The sequence below is a fragment of the Strigops habroptila genome, chromosome 6, assembly GCF_004027225.2.
Source record: "Strigops habroptila isolate Jane chromosome 6, bStrHab1.2.pri, whole genome shotgun sequence".
In the NCBI taxonomy this organism is placed as follows: domain Eukaryota; kingdom Metazoa; phylum Chordata; class Aves; order Psittaciformes; family Psittacidae; genus Strigops; species Strigops habroptila.
In genome coordinates this window covers 44,391,449-44,418,827 of record NC_044282.2, presented here as the reverse complement: position 1 = coordinate 44,418,827, position 27,379 = coordinate 44,391,449, and the positions used below count along the sequence as shown (strand labels likewise).

Sequence of the window (27,379 nt, the reverse complement as noted above, 5' to 3'; positions counted from 1 at the left end):
TCCATTGTGCACCCTCGCCTCAAGAGACCAGTCGAGGCACTTTCTACACTCCGAGGTCTGCGCCGCAGCCTCCCCTCTCACCGGCTCTGTCTGGGTGCCTACGCTGGCCACCGCCGGGGCAGAGCTGCCAGAGCGGGCCCTGGTCCTGAGGCGAGTGCTCACCATCCCGCCCGCTGCCCACTCGCCCTGCCTGCGCCAACTGCCGCGCCACGCCCTGTTCCCCGTGCTCCCTGGGATGTGTTTTTCTCCACTGAGCGCTGGTGCCGTCACTCCTGGCGCCGCCCCCTGTGAGGCAGCTGCTCGCGCCAGCTGAGCTGCCGGCTCCTGGGCAAGTCCTGCCGAGGACTTGAGGCTCCCTCGGTCGCTCTTGGCGCTCCGAACTGAGGCTCCTGGACGCTGTGCTTCCCCCCGCTCCGGTGTTAAAGGCGTCCTCTCTGGAGATACTCACCTCGGCAATCATGTGTGGCTTGTCCCCATAGACTTTCTTACAACCTTTTCTCGCAACTCGTCAGCTTTTTCAGAAGTCATAAAGTCATAACTATAGCTGGACAGCATGCCATAGATGACAAAGGGTTGCTGAGAGAGCAGCTTTCCCAGGAGTCCTGCGCTGTGTAAGGTTGAAATGTGCAGGTTTATTCTGTGGTGAGCCAGATATGTAGGTTGCCAGTAGAGATATGTGTTACTGTAGATGGTTTGTATCAGCATAGGTATACTGATAATCATATGACATTACCTGGCCTGCATGTGAACTGTTCTCGAGGCACCCATGGCTGAAGAGCTATGGGGGAGGTCATTTTACCATGCGATGAAGAACAGCCCTACATATGCACAGGAAGAAATACATCTCTCTGAGCTGTTATTTTCAGAGTTCCCTTGCCTGGGAACTCAAACATTCTAGGATTTTTCATTAACTTAAAGTTTATTTTCTTTTTTATTATTGTTTTTTATTCTGTCCATGATCTTCATTTTGGGTAAGGGGGTGGCAGAATATGGGGGAAACATTAGGATTTGGGAATAAGGTATTCTGACTGCATAGAAAGATTTGTGACCCTAATGTAAAGTGGTACGTGCTTTAGAGCCCATTACAGCAATCTGTGTGGTGGAGGCAGATCAGACTTCGGTGTTTCAGACACATTAAGCAGCAGTATTGAAGAAACAGCTGATGCACTCAGTTTGTATTGGAAAATTAGTGGTATATTGAATAACAGTGTCCTGTTGAAAAGCTACCCAAGTTTGGCGACTTTTGTGTGAGTACATGTTAATTCCAGGAACTAATTCATGATGGTTCTTTTTTCTTTAATGGTGGTTCCTTTTGCTTCCAGATAATTTGGTACCATCTCAACATACTGTATCTTATTTCTGTAAATTGTATAAATGCTTGTTTTGTATAGTTTAAAGAATGTCCTATGGGGTGCAGGATCTCTCAGTGACATGTGCTTAGTATTGTGGCAGCATTATCCTGTCCAGGTGTACAGGATTAAGTAAGTTAACTTAAGAGAAAAATGTTGGCTAAGGCTTTACCTTCTTCCCTTTTTCAGTGTCAGCAGTTAGGAAGATGCTTCAATGAATAACTCTTATTGAATCTCCTTGCTGAGGTCTTCTTGCCATGAAATGCATGCTGTGTCAGACAAGGGTGAGGAGGACATCGTGGAAAATCTGCTGCTTAGTCAGGATGTGCGTATAAACTACAGAGCATTTTCCAAACCAGATTTGGATTTGGGACTTAGCATAAAATCAGCACAAAATAACTACAGTTTTTGAGAAAATCTTAATAGAGAAAGTCCAGATTATGGTAATGCATTCTCTGTGGCCTTTGGTGAGTAGAAAACAGTAGAAGGGCATGTGGCAGGACTGTCTCACTTGTGTTTTCGCTTCTACTGCTGTGAAAAGCATTTTCAATACTTGCATAATTTAGAGCATGACATTATGATTTTCAAAGCTTCAAATTGGAGTAAATCATTTACATAATCTAATTAAATCATATAAATGTTTTATGATAATATTCAAGTAAGTGCAAAACTTGTTCTGCAGATGCATCCCATTCTTAGGCCATTGGGGAAACCCAGTTTATGCATGCAGATGTATGTTTCAAGCCCTGCATGCTCCGGGAGGTCAACAGGGTACTTACCGAATGCTCTGTTCTTTGCATAACCTCCAAAGCCTCCTTCGCAGAGCATCATCTTTCCAAGAAGCTAGAAGGTAAGCTGGTACCGGAGGGAAAGGCAAAGCAGATTTAAAAGGCTACTTGCAACCTCTTATAATTTGAATGAAAGCGATGCTACTGCAATGTGTAATAAATTGCTTCCATTTCAGTGAACATTAAAATAATCCCATGGTGACCTTCTTAGCAGCAGCCCTGCCACATGTAGTATCAGATCTCACAAAGCATGCATCGTACTTTGATGGGAAGCTACCAGGGGAAGCCCCACAAATCCTCCTGGTGACTGTTGGGTTTGTTTTTGCCTCTGGCTGCACTAACTCACAAAATATTGGAAGCACTTGGCCAGCATCCATGATGAGAGATGCTGTCTTGTAGTGAGATTATTTAAATAATATTTTTTACCAGCACATTCTCACTAAGCTGTTTTAAACGGTAGTACTTAGTGAATCCTGTCTTTGCTAGGCCATACTACTGCAATAAGCAAGTGAATTTAATCCTAATTTTCCAAATGCAGCCAAGCTACTGCTAAGCTAATGAGATTCTTTTAGAAAGTAAAGCACTGCTTTGCTAAAATGAATTCATATAATTGGCAGAGGTAGGTTCTTCAAGACTGGGTCCCTATCTGTTTTAAATAAGCTCATTGCCATTGACTTTTATCAGTGCCGTACTGATTTATTCTAACTGATGACAGAAATGTGTGTGTATACACTGCCAGATGTTCTGTGCTTTCACAGTAATTATAATGGTTAGGAAGCACTTGGATGTTATCTGTGCCAGGATGTTGATGAAGCCCATGTACTGTTAGAAACATAGGACTGACTGCACACACGATGTTGACCTGGTTTGTTCATACACTCTGACTCTGGTGAGCAGCAGCTCTGATTTTTATCTGAAAATGTGGGTATTTTAAGGAAAGCCTGGATCTAACATACGTATCAATCTGGGGATTTTATTATTTACTGTCACAGTACATAATATTCCAAAGTTTGTAAATTAGTTAGGAGCTCAGCAGCATGGAAAGCTCTGAATATGTGAAAGTCATTGCTGAAGTAGCTCACAGAAAGGTGAAATATATCGGTAGTGAATTAAGTCTTTGCTAATTAGACGTAGAAATCTAATTACTTCACAAATTTTTTGTCTGCTTTTTAAGAGAGGGAAGCAAGTGTAAATTTAAAATGGAAGCTGAGATGCTCAGCGTGTAGTGTTAACTGCCAAGGAGAAAAACACGATGACCTTATTTGCAGCTGCACATGCATCATGTGTAGGAATGCCTGTCATAGCCATAATGATTTAACATCAGGGCAGGCCAATATTTCTTGGTTCTTCCTCCGCAGTGTAGGCAGTTTCCTTTATAGGTGGAATGGGAAGCTGTAGGTGTTTCTGGTGAAAAATGGTTAATGCTAGAGAGGTGCCCTTTACACAAATCCAGCACCGTTTGCTTTAGTTCACCTCCTGAAAGAGAATTTGCAAAGTCACAGCCTGGGAATGAAGTCACAGGTGGATGAAGTTTAAGTTTTGTCATGGCTGGATTCTGTTTTTTTGGGTTGCTCAGCTGTTGGTTATACGATGTTTAAGCTCAGTAGGTGATATTGGGGAAGTTAAAAGCTGCTAATTATCTTTTTTTTTTTTTTAAGGTGCCAAGACTATTTTATTGCAAAAAGGAATGCTTTTAGTTTAAAACCTGTAATATTATGGTTTATTATATAGTAGATGCTTTAAATTTAGACATGGAAGCGCGTAGAGCTAAGTTTAACTCCAAACACTAAGACATTTACCTTAGTACAGCTTTTCATATTTAAGGCATTTTGTAAGAGTACAAGTATTAACTGCCACTAAATAGCCTGTGTGAATTGCTGTTAATAGTTCCATAGTCAAATCCATTTCAATTACCTTTCAATACTAGATTGACCTTGAGCCTGTTGTATCACCTATTTAAACTCTACTAAAGGATCTGGGGTAGCAATCTTTAAAAATTTGTGGGCATTTACTCATCAGGCTTTGTAAGCACCTGATCCACAAGCATCTGTGGTCACAGGATCACTTCCGAAGGACCACAGCTGCTCTGTTAAACTCTTCATGGTTCGTGTTCCTATCACTGCCCACCTGAGGCACTCACACTTCAACAGGAGGCAGAGCATTTAAAACAGATTTTTTAATTGCTAAAACTTGTAACTTAGGTTGCAGATTGGTGGTATTTGTAAATTCTTGTTTCCAAATTATTGTAATTTTTGAGAAGAATTTGATCTGAAAAGTTTGGGAAAAAGTACATAAATGGAGCAGCTAAGACAAACTTTAATCCTCTCTACACCCATACAGAAAACTTTTTCAACCTTAGCAATATCCCCGGATGTATATTAACTATCTCTGCAACTATGAAAGGCAGCTCATAAAATAGAATTATTTTAAGAGAAATAAAATGCTGAGGAGTAAAATGAATAGTGAGATTCCATTACTCTTGAATTCAAAACCAGCTCAACCAAGGTTGTTCACTCTTGAGGTGGGGGAAGGAAAAAGCTTTTTTTACTAAGCAGCAAAAGCATTATTAATGTTATTTTATTATATTATATTATTGATCCTGTTGGGTTGTGGGGGTTTTTTGTGGAGTTTTTTTTTTGTGTTTGTTGGTTGGGTTTTTTTGTTGGGGTTTTTTTTTGGGGGGGGGTGGGCTTTGTTGTTTGTTTTTTTTCCACTAGATTATGTGGGCTGTAGTTGAAGGTTTTGGACACTGAACATTTTCTGTGTTCAAACAGGAAGGACTCTGACAATCAAGTATAAAAGATGAAAGGTCTGACAGTTTTCAGATCAACTTTAAAAGGATAATAAATTAATTTTTAGAAAATACATGCTAACCCAGACTCAATGGCCCCATCTGATTAAACCTATATAGATTCAATGACTGTGAGTTGCTCTGTTTCTTTTAATCCTTTTTCTTGTTTTCCCCTCTATCTGCTCCGGTCCACCACTGCAGATAACGTGTACTTTTCCTAAGAATATGCCCCCTATTGCAAGGGAACAAATTCGGGGTTTAATTTAATTTTCTAGTCTTTAATTTTTTTAATGCATAATCTTGCAAATGAGACCAACATTTCCACGGGGGAAAAAAAATTCAGTTGAGTCTTACCCAAAAAAATGATAGCGAACTCAACATTAGTGTCTGGCTGTGTACCTGCAATAACTTAAAATGAGGAAGCCACATGGAAATATTGCAAGACAGTTGAATATCATAGCAGTACTTGATAACTCTCAAAAAAATTATGGAGGGAAGCATAAATTGATTTCTGTTAAAAAATTCTGTTAAAAAATTCTTCAGCTATGGTTTGTTGCCACCACTCATTTTTAACCATGATAATTCAAAACGTAAAAAGAACTAACTCAATCACATTATTCATATTTTCCTTTGTACATTTTTCCCAGCATAGACTCATAGAATCATAGAATAGTTACGGTTGGAAAGGACCTTAAGATCATCTAGTTCCAACCCCCTGCCATGGGCAGGGACACCTCACACTAAACCATGTTGCCCAAGGCTCTGTCCAGCCTGGCCTTGAACACCGCCAGGGATGGAGCATTCACAACTTCCTTGGGCAACCCATTCCAGTGCCTCACCACCCTCACTGTAAAGAACTTCTTCCTTATATCTAACCTGAACTTCCCCTGTTGAAGTTTGAACCCGTTACCCCTTGTCCTGTCAATACAATTCCTAGATCCTGGGGACTAGTATGCTAGTCCCCTAGCATAAGACAGTCTGGTTACAAAGGGAAAAATAGTTCTGTCTTGCTAGAGACAGGTTCGTTCAGTATTTTTTCTGAAGTTTTAGATACGTTTGTGAATGCAACCTTAGCATGTTCACTACAGCTTTTTAGCATGTTCACTACTTTTCCTTTTGCTCCTATGTTTTAAGGTGGTTTTACAAGTACCATAGTTGGTGTCACTGACAGCATACTTAACATGAATAAAACAAGAGGGCGTGGTCTAATCTTCAATAAACCCTGAGTCTAACATGACTCCTCTTGTGTCATTCATCAGTCTGATTGGCATGTTATTCTAGCTGGCTGTAGCTTAAAATGATAACTGTATATTTTTCTTGTGTCTTGGGAATGCTCTGGGTCCTGTTAATCTTGGTATTCTGAATGTAGAATTCATTTTGTCCTCTACAACTACAATGTCTGTACACATAACACGATTAATTTTGTTTGCATAACATCCAACTGTAACAGAGACAAAGAATGATCCCCGCTATAATAACAGAAAACAAAGGCACAAAATAATTAAAGTGATTTACTCAGGTAAAGTTAGCAGAATATGTCTGTGGATGTTCCTGAAAATGTACCCCAGGGTGCTGAGGTTCTGTCCAGAAACTCAGTTTTTAGGTCGTCCTTTTTAGTATTATAGAAGCATTACATTTTGTTGATGTTTATTAATGGTATCATGATTCAGGGAAACACCTGTCGATACAGTTTTATGGTAGATAAATGTATAAGTGGAAGAGAGTAGTTAGACGGCTAGTGCCCAGATGTTACCTTTAAATGTCTGAATCGGTTCAGCAGCCAAGATCATGTCTGCAAGAACATCCTTACCAAAGCACAGTGTCTATTTAGAAATAGAAGCAAGCTGTCTTGTGTGCTCCATAGCTGGTTGTAGGTCATGAAGCTGTTTGCCATGCTCTGTGATCACAGTCCCATCAGTTTTTCTTTCATCCTTGGAGAACAGAAAGATCAGGTGAAATGAACAGAAGAACAGCAATGCATTGTAAGAATAAAACCTCTGCATTGTAATTTAGAATTAAGTAGTCTTTCATGATCTACTTCTGCAAAGTACGGTCAGTTACTGCTCTGCTATGATGGTATGTGATTTCAAGTGTTGGGAAGGGAGTTTAATTAAAAAAAAAAAAAGACAGTGCATCTGGCAATGGAAAAAAATTAATTTTGTTTAGTTTTTAATCAGACAGCCTGAGACGACCACTGAGCGCTACTTGACAATTAGAATACTAATGAACTGCACACTGGGTTAGCCTGGTTTTAAAGGACAGCAAACAACGCAGTTAGAGTTGAGGGATTCTATTTCGTTCCAGTCAAGTCTTCGCATATTTACCTTTTCACTTTGTAAGAATTCAGGAAATGTTTGCCTTGTTGTCTTCTTTAAAAAGCTCACCCCATGGTTAATTATTTTCAAATGCAAAAAGCACAGAAAGAGCTAAGTGCCTTTCTTGAAAGCATTCTTGAAAATATATAAACAATATAAAACATTAATCTTCACTCTTTGGGGCACCTTCAGTGCCTTGAGAGTTTTCTTTTTGTTCTGTTTGTTTGTTTTCATTCTTCCTCTAACATATTTGCAGCTCTCTGCCATTCTGCAACAGTTTGAAGTCTTTGGTTTTCATGCTTTCTATAAATTAGATATTGTAGTTACTGGCCTATACCATGCAATTTCACAAAAGATAGCCAGGTTGAAGGAAGAAATAAATTGCCCATGCCTAAAGTGTTTATTTCTTATAACCTTTATAAGCAGCTATCTATAGCAAGGCTGAATGTAGTAGGAAATGCTTAATGAATCCAGATGAGTTCTGAAGCATAAATTAAGTAGCCTAACCATCCATAGTAGCCATGTCATACCGGCCTCACTGTGAAATGGATATTGCATTGCCCCCTCTATGTCACATTGTCAAGCAGAATGATATAATCATACCCTAGCTGGGATAAATGATTCACACTAGCTCACATTAGTCTCTCTCTTCCAGTTCCAGCTTCAAAAGTTTGTGGAGGCCGTAGCTGGCTGTTCTAGGATGTAATGTTTGGATACAATACTCTAATTTGCTCTTCCAGCATGTGGCTGCTGAAGTTTGAACTGTGGTGCTTCCCTGAGGCCCTGACCCAAGGCTCGGCTCCACAGTCATTGGGTGTTGAGGCAATGTTTGGGGTAGATATTTGCTGAAGGTGGCAAAACATCTTAAGGAGGCTCACAGCTGTGTGTAGTCCAGGGCTCCAAAAAGCCAGGCTTGCTGCACCTCTTCTTGGTAGCAGAAGCTGAGTTGAGGCAAGGCTGTTAGCACTAAGAGGAGGGAGGCCAATGTTACCCAAAGTAGTCATTGGCCTGCGCCCCTCGTGCTTCCAGCGGGGAGCAGAGCAACGAGCCTGACTCTAAGACTTTGGGTCCTCTTTTCAATTAGCTCTTTTTGTCCTCTCCATTTCTGTCAGTAAACCAGTACCTCAGGCTTGGGAGGCAAAACTCAGTTCACCACTGATTATTCCTGATGCACATACTCACTGTCCTGCATCTGCAGAATCAGTTTGGTCCTATTGTAGCCTATTCTATTTCAGTTCTGAAGGCATTGCTGTGAGAGGCAAAGCCAAGCCTACAGCAGGGAATGCCATTTTCCTAACTGGTTCAAAAGGACACCAGCTAGGAATGGAAATATATCTAAGGTGGTACATGTCAGCTTGTTTTGTGACTTATACTATATCTGTTGATAAAGAGGCATGCCTGAACTTCTAATGGTGTGAGTAAACTTTTGTCCCAATACCTAGCAAACAAGTTGAAGCCCAAATCATCCAGGTCGATCTGGGATATGCCAAGCCAGCAGTTGTTGCTCTTAAAGGAGAGGTTTGCTCACCAGTTGTGAATTTGCTTATAAGACAATGCATAGGGAAGTTTGCTGTTGAAAAAGTGCTCCTTAAATTTGAATTCTTTGTAAAATTTTTTCAGTTTTGCCTCTACTTTGCTAAAAGAGCATGTGGGAAAATTCTGATCCGTATTAGCATTCTGATATTTTTTTCCATTAAAAAAATATAGTAAATAAAAGCAACAAGTTTTATTTTTATCAGGTTTTCTATAAAACCTAAAGTTTAGAACTTTCAAAATTGAATGAAAGAGTTGAAATCAAACCTCAGAATTATATATATTAAAACAACACACATCTATTTCTATCATGCCAGTATGTAAAAACAATCTGGCTTGTATTTTTCTGCATATTCTACCTCCATTAAAAAAAAACCCAAACAACAGAACAACCTTCATTTAAGAGCTTACAATGTCTTGTATATGCATTCTGTTAGAATTTCTCCTTGCACAATTCCCAGTTCTGGAGTCTATCATTGTTTTTCCTTTTTCTTTGGTATGCACAAAAAAGTCTGTGGAATGGGAGAATTAGTAGGGAGAACTTTTGCTGTATATGGTAGTTTTATACTTAAAGAGAAGATGCATTTTTAACAGTTGGTTTCAAGTGGATTCCAGGCTGTGTGGTAAAGTAGGGATGTATCAGCAGAAGCCCTTTTTCCTTGGATGCCCATAAAAACTTTCTTTGATTAGATGTTACCACTCTATTTTAATATTCTTTTAAAAAAAAAAACCTATTTTTTTTTTTTCCTCAGCTGACATTCCTTCAGGAATAGAAAGTTATATGAGCAGTCACTTTACAGTAAGAGTGTTATGTGCAGCTAGGTAAATTCTCATGCAATGAGGAATAGCCATCATTTTCTTTAGTTGTATATACTAAACAATTAAAAGAAAAAAAAAATAGTGACACAGGAAAGACAGAGTATTACCTAAATATAAGCACCCTTTGGGAGGTAGAAGTGCTTGGCCAAACGTTGGAAATAAAACTCTGCCCGACTTGAAATGCCAGCACCAGTAAATGAAGGCCATTGTGTTGGAAGAAGTATTTAATATGTAACAAAGATGAAACACGAAACTAAGATATTTAAGTGAGGAACTTTTCTAAGATATTGCCTGGGATGTCAACAATCCAATGGTGAAAGTGGGAGATAGATAGAGTATGGAAGAAGAAATTCTGAGAAGAATCTGGAGAATACCTATAAGGTGTGGTTGTCCATGGAAGATTGTAGAGGTTTTCATTGTGAACTGGGGGCAGATGAGCAGGAAGCCATGCATTTTAAATAATAAAAGTTTATAAATAGGAACTGAGCGGAATGAGAATAAGAACTGCATATTTTGTTCAGTAAGAACAAAGTTCTTCATATGTTTTCAGTATCTTGGTTTTGTCAGTGTGATCTATTATGTGATAAAGGTGGAACCAGTGCAGAAGAGGTGGAAAAGGGAAGAGGTGTGGTGCCACGTTGAGGAGTTACTTTCTCATGTAAAGGCAGTGTTCCAGCTCGCTCCTGTGTGAGGTGGCTGCTTCTCCTGGGCAGGGACGTGAGGTGGGAACTGCTGTTCTTAGGAAAATCAGATGAGCAGCTAGGTCTTGCCTTTGTGTGAGGCAGCAGCTCCTGCTAGTGGTAAAGTGCAACTGTTTGCCAGAGACAATGAAAGAACATTGGTAGTAAAGAATAGATCATATGGCATATTGGCACATGCTGCATTACTGGGATGCACAGAGCTCCCTGCCTATTAGACAGTACTCAGGCTTGCTTCAGAGCACTGGTTGCTTGTTTGTTAATACGTAGTTCTCAGCAGTAAATGCCTGGATACTGAATTTACATTAGAAAGTGTGGGAATTAGGAATGATTTCCCTTGATGCTAGTAGTCTGAGCAGGCACTCTGGCTTCACTTGTTTGGGGTTTTTTTTAGAAAGGTGTAATAATTATATTGAGGTACCACACTGGGCAAAGCAAGATAAAGAATTAACATTTCCTTGTTCAGCAAGCTGAAGCTAAATAGAGACTTTTGCCCTTTTCCTTCCTCAACCTCTGCTCTCTGGGCCATCAGAGTTACAGTGAAGGCAACTGCATGTTTATTACTGCTCTGACCACTGTGCTGCTCTGTGGTGATTTGTACTACTCTGTCACCATAATCTATTTTTCAGCCTTGCTGCAGTATAGGTACATGAAAGCTACCTGGCATGTCTTGACAGTGCAGGAGAAACCAAAGGTCTTACAGTTTACTGGTGGAATTTTTTATGGCTTTTGTATAGTGAGTTTAGTGCCTGTACTTAATGATTTGAGGCATGTTAAACCAGGAGTATTGGTGAGGCATTCTTTTTTATTATTATTCTAAATGTCTTGAAATTAATTAAAAAAACATTTTAACTTTTGTTATAAATCGGATAAATCATTCTTGATGCTAAGATGAGTTGTTTAATATAGAAGCATCAGGTTTAGATAGGAAAGCAAGGCACTGGTCAATGTTCACAATTCTTTGTTAATGCATCCAGATCTCTTAGCAAGCAGTACATTTTGCTAAAGACTACAGCTTTTCATAGGAAGGTACATATCTGAAGTGCTCATCAGAAGACACTAAAAAAGGAGAACTTTTTATTTCTTAAAATGTACTAATCAGAAAACAAAATGGTACAGCTCAGTGTTTTGTACTAACAGTGAGTAGTGTTAATCAAAAGTCGAATTCAGCTGCCTGACTAGTTATCAGGCAGTCCTCTGAATGTGATCCCCTTTCTTGGGAAAAATGGATTTTAGTTACTTGTACGTGAATAGTTCTTGGCTGATGTCTTACAGAAATCTGCAGTATTCACAACTAACAACATTAAAACAGTATACTTGAATTCCTGTCTTCCTGCTTTGAAGATAGTCAGCAGTTTTAAATGTCTCAGCTTATTCATTTTTTTTCTGACATAAATTCTGTTGTGTTTAGCCATTGGAAATGCTTTTAGAAATCCATCCAAAAAGAATTTGGTAGATTCCTATTTTTACAACACAGGAAAGGTTTTAATAATGTACTCACATACAAAGTCAACTATTTAAGTTGCTAGTTATCTTCATGTTAGTGATACCTTTCCTCATAGAGGTTCTTAAAGTACCCTGTACAGTAATTTCATCACCTCCTGAAGGGTTATCTATTACTTGTGGTCTCCTTTTTATGTTTATGGTCTCAAATATATTAAAATTTGCCTATGAGGCAACGCCCTTTGTCAGTTGAAATACAGTTCTCTCAAGGAGATAATATGTGGTAAGAATTTAACTGTAGAAAAAGTGAACCCATTATCTATTGTCAAAATTATGCAAGCTTCTTTTGCTTAGCAAATCTGTGTTGTTTATAAGGACAAGCTGAAGTGAATCACGTCTATACATGGGAGTAAAGGTTTCTCCAGAAATCCTGAGCAGACCTTGATTTTATCCAAGAGAAAATGAGCAAAATGAGAGGGAGACTCTTTATAACCAGGTCTCTCTAATACCCACCTTAAGGCATCAATCAGATTATCTTCTAAACTGAATAAACAAGCTTGCTCTACTGAGTGGAGTGGCACAATATAATCAAAAGTTCATCCAGATACATCCAACTAAGAAAGAGAGAGGAGTTATACCACCATATAAATATGATATAAATTATATAAACATAAGCATAATATCACATCTGTAAATGTGATGTTGAGTGAGGTTATAGACAGTAGTTTGAAGACCTATCTATTATTCTTTTGATATTGTGTTGATTGAAGTTTGCTTATTCCACATATATGTTTTAACATGCAGATTAGGAGTGACTGTTTTAGGAGAATGATAGATGTGTAAATAACTAACATTTGGAAAATGCACTTAGATGCCTCTGTCATGTGCGCATAAAAGTATCTGGCTAGACACAAAAGACCTGATTAGCAAACTCAAAACATCCACTGGCTTCTTTTAAGAAAGCTCCATGATGCTACTGGAAAAAGAGAGAGGGTGATTCTTCATTGTTTGGGAAAATGAGCCAAATCTGTTCATTGAAGAGAGTGAAACTGCAAGTTTCAGGCAAGTCAAGCACATTTTCAATGCAATCAGGTCTTGCATCCACAGATACATGCACAGAAATGTAGCCACTATCTTTCCAGTGACTGAGGCAACAATGTTAATAGGTTCCAAGCACAGACAAGCACTATCTGTTTCCAGAGAAAAAGCATGGTAATTGGAAATAATTAGGAGAGTGTACACTGAATACAAAACAAGTTGAATAGTTAGACTCCTTGTGCTGTTTGATCAGGTTAATATTGCTGTGAGACCTGGAGAGAGCGTATTCAGCCCAGCAAAATTCTCCTTGGGTGCTTGGGAGTTAGAATTACATTGCTCGACATCTTTAGTTCGCTTCCTCCTTCTGATCCTAAGTACAGCCAGAAGGAATAAATGTGGGGAGATTTGCAAGCTAACTTCTTTCCTATTATCCCAGTGTAAATATATAATATCTTTCCCTCTAGACAATATTTTTCACTAGACATAGGATGGTTGAGGAACTGAGATTACCTCTGTCCTGTGATCAGAATCCAGTAAATGAACTGAACTTAAAGACATCCATTCTTTTGTCTCAGAGGGAAGCTCAGAAAAGAGCTCCACTGATTTCAGTATTAGGAATTTTAATTAACAGCATTTAAGTCCAAAAATAGATTAAAATAGCAGACAGGGATTTAAAAGAAAATCTGTAGTTCTGTAAACAGGCATACTTAATAAACAAAAATTGCTATGGAAAAAGCTGTATAGCTACATTTCGGAATTACTCAACATTTTAGAGTACGTCTTGTGTTCAAAAAGGCATCATATGGCACTGTTTCTAGACTTGTTCCTTGTTTAGCTCAGTAGGTATTTTATTGTATTTTTTTTTTAATTTTTATTTTGTTTTATTTTTTTCCATTTTCAATTGTGCCAGATTTCTGTAGCTATGGGGAAGAGCTGGACTCTTTCTAGTGTATGCTTTTGTTTTATTAGAATTATAGTAGCAGTTAAATGGCAATTTTACTCTGGAAAATGACTAGGAGAAATTATTCTGGTCATTTATTAACTATTTATAAAGCACTTTATGATCACATCATCTTCGTTATTCCTAACGCATCTGTACTAAAGGCTGATTTCCAGATTACTTTGTGGGGCTAGGAATAATTGAGAAAGAAACCTTGCAGTATGAAAACATAGCCTTTTGGATCGGGGTGGGGGAGAAGGGTGGATTTTTTTGTAGTCATTTGCTGGAACAAAACTGTATCTTAAGAGTTTTCAGGATTGTCAATAATAGAAATGTTCACTGAAGTTGGCAGTTACTATGAATGAAATTCTTTTGTGGACCAAATGTGTCTTATAACCAGTTCTCTATTTAAATAAATTGAATAAGTGAGAAGGACTTGGGGGTGTTAGTTGATGAGAAACTGAACATGAGCCGGCTTCAGTGTGCGCTTGCAGCCCGGAAAGCCAACCGTATCCTGGGCTGCACCAAAAGAAGCATGACCAGCAGGTCGAAGGAGGGTGATCCTGCCCCTCTACTCTGCTCTCGTGAAACCCTGCTTGGAGTACTGCATACAGTTCTGGTGTCCTCAACATAAAAATGACATGGGGCTGTTGGAGCAAGTCCAGAGGAGGGCCACGAGGATGATAAGAGGGCTGGAGCACCTCCCATATGAAGACAGGCTGAGAGAGCTGGGGCTGTTCAGCCTGGAGAAGAGAAGGCTGCGTGGAGACCTCATAGCAGCCTTCCATTATCTGAAGGGGGCCTGCAAGGATGCTGGGGAGGGACTTTTCATCAGGGACTGCAGTGATACGACAAGGGGTAATGGCTTCAGACTTATATAGGGGAATGTCAGGTTAGATATAAGGAAGAAGTTCTTTATTGTGAGGGTGGTGAGGCACTGGAACAGGTTGCCCAAAGAAGTGGCAAATGCTCCATCCCTGGCAGTGTTCAAGGCCAGGTTGGATGGGGCCTTGAGCAACCTGGTCTAGTGGGAGGCATCCCTGACCATGGCAGGTGGTTGGAACTAGATAATCTTATGGCCCTTTCCAACCCTAACGATTCTATGATTATATACAAAATCCCAGTTGTCCTCTGTTTTAAACCAAAATGGAGGATAACCAGAGAGAATTCAGTTGTCATCAGAAAAACATAAAGCAAAAAACTTGGTGCCTAATGATACAGTTTTCAGATGGCAGCTTGCCACTCAGACCAGCAGTGGGAGAAAAAAACAGTATGAGAATATCTGTGAATATTTGTGACAGAGTGTGTTCTAGTCTGATACATAAGGAAAATGTTGAGTAGCAATTCTTTTTCCTTAGGACTCTCATGCTCTTCAGCAGGCACTTCTGCTGATGGGTGAATAATTGAGTGTAATTATTTTGGAAATCTCTGTCTGAAGGTTAGGCTCCACCTGTCATGTCTTCTCTGTAACTAATTTCCCCCTTCCTTTCTATTCTTACCTCATGTTATTTTGAGCTGCCATGATACTGCTTGCTCGTGATGTACCTGGTATAGATACCACAATACAGAATAGTGTGCCAAACCTCAACCAAATTAACTTAGTTGGATATCTGTCAGGATTTTCTGGGGAGAGAAGTCTTGAGGCTTAACAAGGAATGGTATTGTATCTTCCTGATACTTGGAAATTACTTCGGAACAATTTTAATGAAATAATGAAGCTTTGCTGGAGCATCTTATCTTTGTCTACAAATTCTTTGATGCATTCCATGGATTGAAGTTGAGTCTGATCAGTTCTTAGTTTGTGTTTTCACTTGTAAAATGAATAAAGCATCTATATTTTTATAAGCTATGCTACCATGGCCTTCAGCAAACATTGCAGTTGATTAAAACATTGGGCAGAGCGAGTTTATCTGACTCAATTCATCGGCACCCGGAAGTTATGAACCTCAGCTTATTAGGGCTGTATTAATGATGTGATTAATGGTATAGTACTACTTCTTTCCAGTTTTGCTCTGGAGGTTGACTTCTACAGCAACAGGTCATCATCAGGGAAAATCCTGGGGTAAAGTCTATTAATGATTCCTGTCTTACAGCTGGAAATTAAATCATATTGGAGAGTCATACTTAGCAGTTAGAACCAAACCCTTACTAGAAAACACATTAGTAGAAAGGGTAAAATGATTGGGGAATAGGTTTCATTCGCTAAATGAGCAAAACTGAAATGTGTGTCTCATCTATATATTTTTTGGCAGGATGGGACTTTTTTTCTTACTTTTGGTTTCAAAGATGCAAACAGTGTTTGCCTGTGTTTGGAACTACCACATCCATAAACCCAGTCTTTTAGAATGAAAACTGTTGAATCAATGTCCATTGTACAACAGATGGTGTTTATAAGAAGGAAATGTACATGTGTGACAGGATGCCCTTAAGACAGGAGACAGTAGTTTACTGTTTTGGAAAACTGCCTTGGAAGAGACTTGGAGAAGCCATTCTTGAACCCCAAGTAGGATCAGATTGTCATTACTTTTTTGTAGATCATCAGTAAGGGAAACCCCATAGCTTCCATTGACAATCTATTCCAGTGTCTCATTGTTATTCTTCTTGGAATGGGTTTCCTAAAATCTCTATCCTGAATCTTGCTGGTTGGCATTTGAGCCCATTACTACTTGTTCTGTCCATCACTGGTATGGAGAACAGATTATTTTTTTTCCTTTTTTCCTATTTTGTGGCTCAGGTTTTCCAGCTCTGATAGTTCTTGTTGCTCTTTCTTTTCACTGTCTTTTGTTCACATCTTCCTTCAATATCCAAAACCATTGGATAGTGTTATGCTTGCGATTCATAGATTGGGAATAGTGCCTAGTTGACAACAGTCCCTCCATTTTCTTAAAAGTTTTTTTTAAACAGAACAGTTACTAACTAGCTTTTCCATATCTTATATTTGTAGATTGAGTAATTGCTGTTTCTCCAGCTTGTTAAAACCTATTTGAATCCTTCTCCAGTCCTCCAACTTGCAATCCCTCTTAAACTGTCAAGAATATTTTTTCTAGCTATCATCTAGGTTGTTAAGAGAAACACTAAAAAAGACTGGACGCTGGACAGACCCTTTGAAGCACCACTCACTACGTCTTTCTATTTGACAGTGAAACATTGGTCCTCTGTGGGTACAGTTATCTAATTTCTGTTTTCAGATTTCATCATAACTTACTGAAGTCAAGATGTATGACAATTACTCCTTTTCTACTAAAAAGGCCTATTAGCCACACACAGGAGGATTGGATGGTTCTGTCAGCTTGTTCTTAACAAATCTGTATTGATTGCTGCTTATGTCTGTGTTCTCATATAGCTGCACACAGTGGTTTGCTTCATCCAGAAATGTTCTTGAATCCAAAGTTCTGCTTGAGTCGTCTGTGGTTTCTCAGCTTCTCTTTCCTCCTCTTCTAAGTATGGCCAATACACTTGCCCTTTCACCTGTCTTCTATGAGACATCACAGAGCTGCTGTCAGTTTTCATGTCAGTTCAACTTTTTTTTTTTTTATATCTCTTAGATGATATTTGTCAGGTCAACTAAATTTGAAAAATGTAATTATCTCTGTTCTCAGTTGAGCTCTGACTGTTGTTCCTATTAATTCTGCTTAACACTAGTAGGTCTCCTTCATGAAGACTAATGCACAAAGTCATTAAACCCTCTGGTTTTCTCTGCATCATCTCTTTGTTCTCTCTGACTAGTTGGCTAATGTAGCCTTTCTAGTTGAAAAGGCTGATATCTGCTTTATTTATTTGTTTACAGCTTACCACACAGATATTTTATGTTGTGTTTAATAGTGTGCATAGTTCCCTTCTTGTGGCTGCTTGAATTTGGAATTGTATGGAAATCTCTGGAGAAGGAGATTGCTCCTTTCTTGAGAACATGCTCAAAAGGGACACATATCTGGAAGGTAGACTCTGGCAGATAGGTTTAAAAACAGAACAAATGAGGAGAGTGGGAGACAGGCAGGTAACAGGCACACAGGGGCCAGGAGAAGGCTGAAGTACTTATACACCTGGAAAGGGCTTTGTGGCTGCTGAATTACAACAAGGCTGAAGAGGAAATCCTTAGTCTGTAAGGATGTGATATGGAGAAAAGAGCTTTGTTATCAAAGCTTTTTATATCTTTATTATTTAACCAGTCTGAGACTTTCCCATTAAAAAAAAAAACCAAAACATTGTACTACTTCATGTTTAGATATTTAATGAAAGCACTTCGGTGTACTGGAGCACTTACTTTAAGGGCAGGTTATGGGCAGATCCATTTCAGAAGTGAGCCTGACCTGGTCTCTGCTCAACTGTGATCATAGGGTTCCTTTGTTTCTTATGGTCATGTTTTGTGTCTTGACCTTTTTTCTTGTGCTCCAGCTGCTTGTGCCATTCTTTTATGCTCTTCTTTGGTGATCTGACCTGGTTGGTAAACTCCTTTCCTGTGTTTGAGGTCAATGAGGAAGTCACGATTTAGCAAGGCTAGTCTCCTACAACACTTCTGTCCGTCTACATGGAGATAGGCAGAATTTGTGTCCTCAGTTATTAGTTCTCTCCCATGCTGACAACTCTATTTTAATATTCTTTTATGTGCATTGAGAATGGCAGTTAATGCCTAATTTCAAGGATGAAAGGTCAGATATGCCCATAGGTTTCAGTCCCAAGGTAAAGTACTTGTTCTTAAACTCCTGGCTTCTGTTTGTAACAGTCTCTGGCCTTTAGATGATACTATTAACCCTGTGCAATCGCTAGGTTATTTTATACATGACTCCTGTTCTGTACAGCTGAGCGGTTTGTTATAGTGGCCTTTGTATCCTTTGGCATCCTCCTGATCACAAATATATATCTGACCATATTCGTTAGCTTTCCTTCTCGTTTCCTTCTTGCTAAAAATTTATACTGACAGGTCTCATTGAATCAGACATCTCCTTCACAGCCTTCACTGGAACACAGGTACTGGTGTCTCTTCATTCAAGTATGGTGCAGGACTATGGCCAAGGTATTGAGATTCCTAACTGGGCATGGCTCACAGCTGCAGATAGACACAGAACAAGCAGATGGCTGTGGTGGTACTGTTTGTCATCATTGGTCTTCTGAGTATTATGACATTTATTGACCGTTCTTTATATCCCTTCAGGAATTTCTTCCATTTTTTACCCAAACACGTCAGGCCATGGAAAGTATTAGTAAATTAGTGGTAGTTGCAAACTAATGAATTTCCTGTCTTTTCCACCTCTGAACACACAGCCCTGTTATACTGAACCCTAATTGCTTGTAATTTCCAAGAAGAAAGAAACTGGAGCAGAAGATAGGATGTGACCGTATCAGTGATGAAGGACACAGAAGACATATATTTAAAATTATGTATAATTAGACTATTATGTTCTGAATGTTCAAATATAATCTTGGAAGAGAACTGTCAGGCATAGAAGAACATACTTAGACCTAGAACTGGATTATGTGATAAGGAACTTCAATTATTACAAGACACTCAAACAACACTTAAAAGGCTTTTACGGTGCAAACACATTTCTTGTGGAAAATAGTTTGGCTTCACTGTTGCAATGAAGTGCAAGATTATTCGGTAAATTTCCAAGGATTTAAAAAGTACTCCAGATAATGAGGCAAATTTGGAAAAATAAGGTAAAATTTTCTACTGTTGTGATGTTTTTTAAAAGATATGTTTATATTAGTCGTATAGCTCATTGCAGGAAGATGCTGAAGCAGGGGTCAAAAGTGTATTACATTGTTGTAGGAATAATGGGAATATTTGCATTAGATAAATTCCTTTTCTTGTGTCAGGACACAAACAACTAAAACATACATTTACAATGTATAGGTTTGCTGTGTCCCTCTCTGAATATCTGATGCTAGCTCATGTCCAAGACGGTTATTTAATTAGGTGAACGTTACTTGTCACCTGGAATGTCTGTATGTTTTTGTTGCTACGTCCACAAACATGTAGAGGAATTGGAAATTACAGAAGTTTTGCCCCACTCTAAAATTTTATACAAATTTGGTTTTCTGGCTTTTTTTTTTTTTTCCCTTCATAAAAGATAGCAGTTCATACAAAATCCAAAGGAAAAAAATAGCAGGAGTGAGCAGAAGTTGGTGAAGCTGAACATTTTCATGGTAAATTTTTATGTGGCTATGAAAATGATGGATTTCATGGCTTATTTTCTTTAGTGTAGGAACAGTACTAATTGTAGTTTGCCATCAATGTTAAACTAGGATTTTGAGTTTAGCCCATGACAGTATAACAAGAACTTATGCCAACTTGCAGCGCTGTGCAGCTGCTGAAAACCCACGCTCTAGCAAGAGCCTTGAAAATGTATGAATGCAGAGCTTCAGCTATGTCGATCTTTGAAAAACATTGGAGCAAATTCTACTCTAATTTGTGCCTGTATATAAAATACATATAGTATAAACCTAGAATTACTTCTGTGATGACTGTTAAACAGTTTTCATCAATGCAGCTGAAATAGTGGGTTTGTTCATTGAAACAGACGCGGATTTACAGGGAAGGGAAGGACTAAGAAGGCTAAGCTGTCCAATTAGCATCAGACAGCCTGGCATACTCCTTTTAAGTTGGGGCTGTATCTGTCCCTGAGTGGCAAGACTGTAGTAAAGCAGAGGATATATCTACATCAAAATAAAAGGGTCTTCACTTATGTTAGATGCAGACATTTGTGCAACATCTGCACTGCCTTTGTTGTTTTTTCAGAAGCACCAAAGTAAATTGAAAAACAAACCTAACTAAAATATTGGGGGTTTTTTGTTTGGTTTTTTTGGGCTTTGGGTTGTTGGGTTTTTTTTCCTGGAGCTTCACCCTATAAATTGCTTAGGAACATTTGCAAAGTCCATTCTAAGTCACTATAATTCAGTTTTCCAACAAATTATTAAGATAAAACATTTCAGTGGTAATATATTTAACAAACATAATGCACCAAGCATATCCCTGCTGTAGTTCTGCTGAAGAAAACTGCAATAAAGTAATAACAATGACTAATAGTCTAAGGAGATTTTAAGGGTATGCTTGGCGTTGCCTCTAGTTGTAGCATTGGTACACGAAAATTATTTTCAGGGCCCACAGGAAAATATGCATCTTTTAGTTATGAAAAGTTTGGCCTTAAAATGTACACTTCAGAAATTAAATCCACAACAGCCATGTTTCTTTCTACTTCTGAATAACGAAGAGGCTAGATATCCCTCTTAAGTGAGGCTTATGTTTCTCTGCCAGCTTCAGAGCTGTGTAAATGGAAGGGATGGAGAACCTTATTGCAGGGACGACTTACTGGTTCTTCCCTGGCCTTGCTGATTGCAGATTCCCAAAGGATATAATTCCAGTAGTCTAATCAGGTGCATCTTTGGGGCATCATTGTAGCAGGGCTTGAGGGATGCCCTCCAAAGGAACTGCCAGCAAAGTATGTTTTGCTTTCTTAGGAAAGAATGCTTTTCATTATCTTTTTAATTTCATTTTGAATTTAAACATTTCTGAAATATGTATAAAGATGCAGAGCAGAGCTGTAGGTTTTCTCTGCTTAGTTTCTGTTTCCAAGCAAGGTGGTTATCTTGGAGACCAATGACAAGGCATTTGGAAAAAGCCAAAAGCAGTATTTTATATGTGGCCATTGGAGAAGAGATGGAAATATCAGAGAACTTAGATTTTCAATGTATTCCTTAAACATATTTTATTTTAGTCTTTAAAAGGCAATAATGTAGCTTCAGCTACTTAACTAAATCTGGGGAGATATTATACTTGTTACAAAGCTGAGAAAATACACGTTCAGTCAGTTCTTTATCATTTCCAGGTGAAAGAGAAAGGTTTCTTGCTCTGCAGTCCTATAGTTTTCAGGTACTACTTTTGAGTATCTTGGTGGCGTTCTGTGATTTAGCTTGCAATTTCAGCAAATTTGATTCAAGTAGACTTTGTCATTTGAGCTTTAGTTAGTTCGAAAACCAAACTCCAGATTTTTTGATAGTAGAATTCCTGACTTTCAATATGGTTTTGAGAACTGCTGATTCTTGGAGATTCTTACAGGCTCTTGTGAGAGTCCCAAGAACTCAACGTTTCTCAGGATTAAATTTTGCAAAGGTGTCTACTGTGATGATTTCCCCCCCCCTTGATATTAAGGCTACCCTATTCTGCTTCTGCTGCAGCACATTATAAATTGCTTTCATATAACCTGTTTCCCACTGAGTTGCAGATACTTTGGATTCAAGAACAGCCCTGTAGAGATTAAACTTTCCTAGGAATTTTTATTTCTATCAAAGCTTACAGTGTTAATATTTTTGGTAAGGCTTTTCAACTTCTGTTACAGAAGGTATGCTTTCCTAAGTAGATGAGGCATGTTATCTCTCTGTGGGAATCCTTCTCATGTCACAGCCAAAAAATGGCAATTTAAAATCTTCTATTTGGACTTCATTACATTAGGCAGAACCTTGCAGTGCAAAAACCCAGATGTTTTAATGCATAAAAATTCTACTCTGTTGCGTACACTTAGCCAAGTTAATTATTAGATAAAATGTTTGTGGTGAAGCAGCAGCTAATAGAAGAGTGGCAGATGTCATACACAGAAGTGTCCATTTCGCTGTGGTGCTCTATGGTCTGTTGTGACAGCTAAATGAAGCAGCTCAACAGCTGACAGCATGTTAGTGTTTTGGATTAAATAAACACACTTGGAAGAACTTTCCTCTGATTTTTCAGATGTAATGACTTTGAAGGCAGCCGTGCTTCTTTGCAGATGAAGTTCGACGTGTTCTGTGAGGCCCAGATGAAATGAGGAATAACACTGGACTCTAAGGTAGATGAGTATGTTTTAGTTTCTTTGGAGCTGTGTAACTCTGAACCTCAGTGAGGCTTAGAAATTCCTACTCAGTCTAAACACCCAATTTAAAGAAGTGCTAGAGTGTGGTAGATGCTCTTTTTCCTTTGCTTTATAGTCATTAGTAAGCATAGAGAAATAAATATAAGAAAATAAAAGCTTTTAACTTGTGAAAAGTGAGGAGACCAATCAAAAAAGCTGGACAAATAAATAAAACTTCTGTTCACTTTTGTTAAATTCAATCCAGAAGACTCAGGGCTGAATGTGTGATCATTTAAAAATACTTCTGGTTTGTTTTTTTGTTGGTTGGTGTTTGCTTTATAATGTAGTCAACTGATTCTCCAAGAAATCTTCTGTTTTGCCCAAGGGTTTTCTTGATTGCCTTCCTGACCTCAACTGTTTTGGAGTTGCAGTGTCTGATGTGGGTGTAATATATGGACAGATTCTACTGTGTCTAGCTGGCCAGTCCTTGTTCATTTTCAAATAGCTAATGCATTTCATAGGATCTGAGAGTGCATCCTTCATTGTTATGAAAAATACGGCTGGTGGAATTCTCTTTGGCATGATGCTTTTCATGCTTGGCTGTCAAATTAAGTAGGGGCATATCTTTCAGCATCAAGGCTGCTGGGGAACAATGAGATAAATTATCATCATAGTTTTTTCCTTTCCACCTCGAATTCCTGTTGCTGTTTTTTTTTCTCTGACTGTCTTCTTCTGGCTGTGGCTGGCTGGCTTATGTCACAAAAGAAGAAACACATGGGACACCCAAGGTCTAGACCATTCACCCAGGCTTACAGGAATGAGTAAAGATTTATTACCATCAGAGCATCTTAAAAGCTGGAAAGAAGCATTTGTGATGGCATCTGAGGAACCACAAGGGAGCGAGCTGCATCTTTAGCTGCATCTGTGGATGGAACAATGGCCACTTATTTCCTGGCACTCCCTACCATTCCCAATATCTAATTTTAAAGGAGTGCAAGGATGAGCAACTACTGAATGTCTTAGCATCCTGCTCTGTCCCCATTTGTTCAGCAAAGAAAGTGGAAGCTTAGGGAGCTCTTGGAGAGCTTCTCACCTCTCCTGGTGAGAAATGCACTAGGACCATGGAAGTCTGGAGAAGGGTTTTGCTTGGGAACTCTACCACAAAAGTAATTTTTATGACTTTTTCTATATTAATCCTGGGAGCTTTATTTCATAGCCTTCTTTAAGGAAGATAAACCCAGCAACAGACAGATAAACTCACTCTTTTAATATTCGGGGGTTTTCGTTGTGATTGTTTTGGGGTTTTTGGTGGGGTTTTTTTGGTGTTTGGTTTGGTTTGGTTTTTTTTAATGCAAATGCATGCATGACAAGCAATGACATAAATATTACAAACATTTCTATGAAGTAAGTGGAAGCAAAGTATAATACTGGTGGAAAATGAGGGTTGCTGCAACTTAGGCATAGAAACTTGCAGACTTTTGTTGCTTGCATTTTTCATTTGGTCACTATTTCAGCAATCTGGCATCAAAATTGTGTGGCACCCACCCCACATTTAGTCCAGAGAGATCCAGGAGAGCTCTTAATAGCCATTGCTTCAGAGCCCGGTGGGAACAAGTCTGGCAGATGTTTTTTCTGGTCTGCTGAGGCCATTGGACAATGGTAGTATACCAATGAAGCAAAAATGTCTTTGCATTTCTCTTCAATCACTTCTTTTGACTCCTGAATTATTGCAGTACTCTCATCAATTAGCAGGCAGGCCATGCAGCCTTGCTCAGTGAACTTTCAGCATGCCTCCCTCTTCTCTCCTGTTTCTCAGACCAGAGATGCCCCTTCTAGTTCTCACACATCTGTCCGTCCTTCGTTGGTCTGACCAGATATGGCTGTTCTTAAATAATAAAAAGCACTATTGAATGGTATGGAGAAGATGGAAAAGAAGGTCATCAAAATCCAAGGTGGTTACCCTGATTGCAGGTAAGTCAAATATGTAGCTTTCAGAACAGCGCAGGGTCAACAGGGCTAGAAAACTGTATAGGTTCACTGCAGAATATTCTCAGTTTTGTCATGGGCTGCTCATTTCAGAAGAGTTTAAGGCAGCCTGTTCAGCCCTATTCATCTGCAAGTAGTTGAAATTCCAACTGGAGTTACATGGTAAAGGTACATTAGCTTGAAGTTTAGTAATCTAGCACTCAGGGATACCATTATGCTACAGAGTATGTGTTACCTTCTTCTGTAATAAGAATAGAGTCAGAATAACTCAGCTGAATAGCTAGATAACAGGGCAGTTTGTTTTTTGGTTTGCTTTTTTTGGGGGTGGGGGGTGGGAAGAGCGTGTTTTGGTTGTGGTTGGTTTGTGGGTTTTATTACATTTTCTTAGCAAGTTTGGACATTCACAGATGTAAGTGAAGTTGGTAAAATATGTGGACTGCAACATCTAAAAATGGGATCCTTAGTGTGTTGTCATGACTGTCAAGGCTTCTGCACTGGTTTTGATGCCACACTAGAGTAACAAGTACATGGCCATTAGTTACTTTTGGGCTTGAACGCAGCTCTGATCACAATAGTTTTTCACTAGCTTCTCTTTCATGCTTACCCTTAAATTCTTATCTAAGCAAGAGCCTAGCATGTAGATACTTTATATTTTTGAAACCTCCAAAAATCTGTTGCTAACAGCTGCTTTTTTTCATCTCAGTAAGCAGATTTCTCCTGAAAAGTACTTTGTTGCCCTTACTTTTCACCTGTATGACAAATAAATGAGCCTTAATTACTGGCTTTGTAGGCATTGAGTCTCTTTCAGGTTTTGATTTCTAACTTGAAATTAGGTAAATAAATGCTATCTCTATGTCAATAGAAGGCAATGAAGATTAAAAAGTAAGGTGCTACTTCTGTAGCTTTGCAACAATAGAATAGAAAGTAGAACAATGAACTGTAAATGTATCTAATTACATAAATAATGCATTTGTGTAATTGTCTAGTAAGGGTGTGCTAATGAATCAATTATTTTTAATTGTAGGATGTTTGATTGTTTCAGAAATATAATTCACTGTAATCAAGAATCAATTAAATTTTGTTAGTAATTGTATTTATTAAATTTTATAAATCATTACGTTACAGAAATATTTTCAAAAAATGAAGTATTAAGGGACTTTACTAGTATTATGTGTTTATACCTTTGGGCTGGTAGGATGGTGCTTACTGTAATAGGGCATGATAAAAAAGAAACATTTATTTTCTTCTCACCTTTGTTTCTGATCTCATCTAATCTGTGAGGATAAACAAGGGTTTAGACTTGCTAAGTACTCATAACTCTTAGCTTGCTCTATGAAGAAGGCTTTGATAGAAACCAAGTGTCCTCGTGTGAGGCTCCTTGAAAGCTATAAAACATGTAGTCCTGACTACATTGTAAAAAGAGTGCTCTGCACAGCGGGGTGCTGTGATATGAGGAATTCTTGCCTGCCTTCCCCAAATGCCCTGGCAAGCCATAAGCCCTAGATATGCTTTCTCTTCTGAACTATTTTTGGGTTGTAGTGCGTCATGTGGAATTGTTAGCTTTTACCCAACACTAGTTATCGTTCTTCTTGCAAACAAAGCTTTAATAACTTTAATTTGAAGGAACTTAATGTACATGCTGTGCATGGATGAGCGTTCAGTCTGCCTTCCCGTGACTCTGGCTATACAAATATGAAGGACAAACACCTAAATGAAGTCGATATGACTCTAAATGGATGGTGAGCTGACTAGGTAAATGAAGAGAGCTCTATTTTAATATAGACCTCTTTTTGGTATCATTTGCAGATGTTTTCTTAATGCTGAACCCTTTTTGGCCTTTGTAGAAAGGGACAGTTTTGAGGCTTTTTACACTGTGGATGGGAGAGTGGATTAACTGCATAAAGTACAGACCGGTTGGTGTTTCCATGGGTTTACAGACCATGATCAACATACTTGACCAGCTTGTGTGCCCAGGCAAAACTGAAATCTGCACTAAATAGTAGCTAATGCACACAGCTCCCCACTAAGGGAAGCTGTTTATGGACCTGTGATCTACTACTACAGTTCCATGAGAAGAAGCATTTTTATTTTTTTTTTTTTTGGCAAGTGTGCAAAATATGTAGATAGTAAATATAAAGAGTGCCATCTACTGACATGTAAGGGGAGAATATATATGTGGCATTGTCCAGAAGTGTGCCAAGTCAATAAAGTTGTTGTTATGCTCCAAATGGCTTCCTGACTGTAGGTGCAAGCATTGAGTCTAGTCTGGGCTTGTCTTTGCCCCGTAGTGCCATAAAGGGATCAGTCATGTTGCCTGATGTAATCTTGGTATTTCTAAAAACTTGTCCTTGTAACCAAAAGCCTGAGATTGATGTGCAAAATTTCAATGGGAAGGCGTGTTGGGTTTTAATTACAATTTTTTAAATCAGGTTGGGAAACATCTAAACTCTTTATTTTCTGAAGCTCTTTGGCCTGGTGTCACTGGAAACCTGGCATAACCCCTCCCTTGTCCTTAGGTCTTTTGCTGGATGGGCTGTGGAGGAGCTGCAGAAGAAGTGAGAAACTGGGTCATCTTCCCCTTGTTGGTTTTTTGGTTTGGTTTTTTGTGTGTGTGTGTGTGGTTTGGGGGTGGGTTTTTTTTTGTTTGTTTATTTTTGTTTGGTTTTGGTGGGATTTTTGTTTTGTTTTTTTTTTTTTTTTGGAGGAGGGTTATTTTTTGGGGTGGTCTTTTTGTTTTTTGGTGGTTTTTTTTTTTTTTTTGGGGGGTGGGGGGTTGTTTGTGTTTTTGTGGGGGTTTTTCCCTCCTCAGGAAATTGAGTGCTGAATTCTTATTTTACTGCAGAAAAGTGCTCTATCAGAA

The 27,379-nt window shown here is 38.8% G+C and overlaps 1 protein-coding gene across 2 annotated transcripts in view; it reads left to right on the top strand.

The window, feature by feature from the left end:
- The window catches only part of EIPR1 (EARP complex and GARP complex interacting protein 1), a 114,150-nt gene extending 89,296 nt beyond the window's left edge, over positions 1-24,854 (top strand). Inside the window, exons 10-11 of one of the 2 annotated variants that reach the window (XM_030490928.1) lie at positions 22,434-22,530; positions 24,408-24,854. In XM_030490928.1, coding sequence (XP_030346788.1) covers positions 22,434-22,509 — 76 coding nt within the window. In that variant the 3' untranslated portion in view covers positions 22,510-22,530; positions 24,408-24,854. The remainder of the gene's footprint in view (positions 1-22,433; positions 22,531-24,407) is intronic. The other variant, XM_030490929.1, reaches the window with a different exon arrangement.
- Positions 24,855-27,379: the final 2,525 nt, after the last annotated feature.